The sequence below is a fragment of the Pygoscelis adeliae genome, unplaced genomic scaffold, assembly GCF_000699105.1.
Source record: "Pygoscelis adeliae isolate BGI_AS28 unplaced genomic scaffold, ASM69910v1 Scaffold13, whole genome shotgun sequence".
NCBI classification, from domain to species: Eukaryota; Metazoa; Chordata; class Aves; order Sphenisciformes; family Spheniscidae; genus Pygoscelis; species Pygoscelis adeliae.
In genome coordinates this window covers 50,726-52,544 of record NW_008824499.1, presented here as the reverse complement: position 1 = coordinate 52,544, position 1,819 = coordinate 50,726, and the positions used below count along the sequence as shown (strand labels likewise).

Here is a 1,819-nt window from a genome sequence, read left to right as displayed (position 1 = left end):
CTGCTGCGCAGTGCCCCCACTGTCCCCCCGCACAGCCCCAGACAGACACCCCCCTCCCCACCACCACGCTGGCTGAGGCCCCAACCAGAGCCCATCCCCTCACAGGCCAACGCCTTCCACTGTGCCCTGCAGCCCATGTTCCCTCTGTCCTCCACCCCCAGTCCTCCTGCGGCAGGGCCCCCCCCGACAAGGGGGCACTCTCCCACCACACAGTGCTGCTCTCCAAGTCTCCCGCCCTCTGAGGGTGCCCTGGGCCTTGCAAGGCGCTGGCCTCGCTCAGGCTCTGAGGCAGTGCTCAGGGTTACAGCGACGAGAGGGAGTTTCCCTGCAGGGCGAGACCTGCCTCCCCCGGCCCCTCAGGCCCCCGCTGCAGAGGCCCCAGTGCTGGCAGCACCCTGGCTCTCACTGCCCACTGCTGTGGTTTTGACATCTCGCGGCACTAGGAGGTTGCTGGCGGTGCCAGGGCACCCCACGATGAGCAGTGCAGAGCCCACGGACGCTGCACTGCAGACAGGGCAGCCTTCGTCTCCCCAGGGCCCTTCCCTCACACTCCCCGTGCTCACAGCAGGTGCACCTCCTGCAGTGCCCTGCCTCCGGGCAGGGACCGTGCTGGGCATCAGGGCCAGGCGGGCAGCCCTACCTCCGCACCACAGCCCGCTTCTGGCCACTGATGTTGTCCCACCACTTGGAAAAGAAGGAGATCTCGGACCAGATGAAGCGCCGGCGCGGGTCCTCCTGCATCTTCAGCACCATGCTGTTGAGGATGTGCTGCGTCTGGTCATAGTAGTACTTGTCAAAGGTCTTGATCCAGCCTGCCAGCACACGTAGGGGGTTCACTGCGCGGGGCCCAGCCCTTCCCCCCCAGCACTGCGGGGTGACAGGGACTGGGCTAGCCCTTCCCTGCTCCCCTGCCCACCTTCGCCTGCTTGCTCACCTGGGTCGTTGTGGGAGTGTGGCACCACAAACACCTGCAGGGGCTCAGTGTCCCATTCATTGGGCTCATAGGTGATATCGAAGCCCTGCTTCCACACACCGCCATCCTGGTTGTCAAAGGGCAGCAGGGAGTAGACGGCCAGCATCTGCCAGGTGGGAGACAGGGCTCAGGGCAGGCACCGGACTGAGAGACCCCCAACAGAGTAGTGCTAGGACCCCATGGATGCCCTGGTACGGACCCCCTCATGCTAGCAGAGATGGGCCCTGAGCTGCTGGGCTGAGATGCTGGCCTCTCACCTGCAGGTCTGGGCTCTGGCCCTTGCCCCCCAGGGCAAACTGGCAGTCCTGTGGGGAGACGGAGAGGAAGCTCGGGCGACTCTCAGGGGGCAGCACCCAGGAGCCATTGGGCGTGTGGTGGGGCAGCGCTGGCTGCCCCTCTGCATGGGCCGTCAGCTCCAGCACCGAGTCCTTGATGTGGCTGATGATCTCATGGTTCTCCTCCAGCAGCTGCTCCAGCTGCTCAATGCGGTTCTGCAGCACTGAGATCTGACTCTGGGGACACACACGCCGCGGTGAGAGCCTCCAGTGCCCTTTGCCAGGTGGGTCCCGTCCCCTACGTGCACTGACACCAGCAGGAACAAGCCCTGGCCCAGGCAACCAAACAGCCTCAGGCTGTGCCGGTTGGCCCCCGCTAGCCCTGGCCCGCTTGCCCGTTCTCCTGTCCCCACAGCCCTGCCGCTCACCCTGGGGAAGTTGCCCCCGCTCTGGTGGCGCGTGGGGTCGTGCTGCACCCGGTCCAGCATCAAGTAGAGGGAGAAGACGGCCACACAGAAGATGGCAGCTCCACACACTGTCACCTGCTTCTTCAGCTTCATCCCGGAGGGCC

General features: G+C 65.6%; 1 protein-coding gene across 1 annotated transcript in view; it reads right to left on the bottom strand.

The window, feature by feature from the left end:
* The window catches only part of MAN2A2 (mannosidase, alpha, class 2A, member 2), a 26,814-nt gene extending 25,001 nt beyond the window's left edge, over positions 1 to 1,813 (bottom strand). Inside the window, 5 exon segments of the mRNA XM_009321496.1 lie at positions 407 to 504; positions 641 to 812; positions 935 to 1,079; positions 1,231 to 1,485; positions 1,677 to 1,813. Of these exon segments, the coding sequence (XP_009319771.1) occupies positions 407 to 504; positions 641 to 812; positions 935 to 1,079; positions 1,231 to 1,485; positions 1,677 to 1,808 (802 nt within the window). The 5' untranslated portion in view covers positions 1,809 to 1,813.
* Between the last annotated feature and the right edge of the window lie 6 nt (positions 1,814 to 1,819).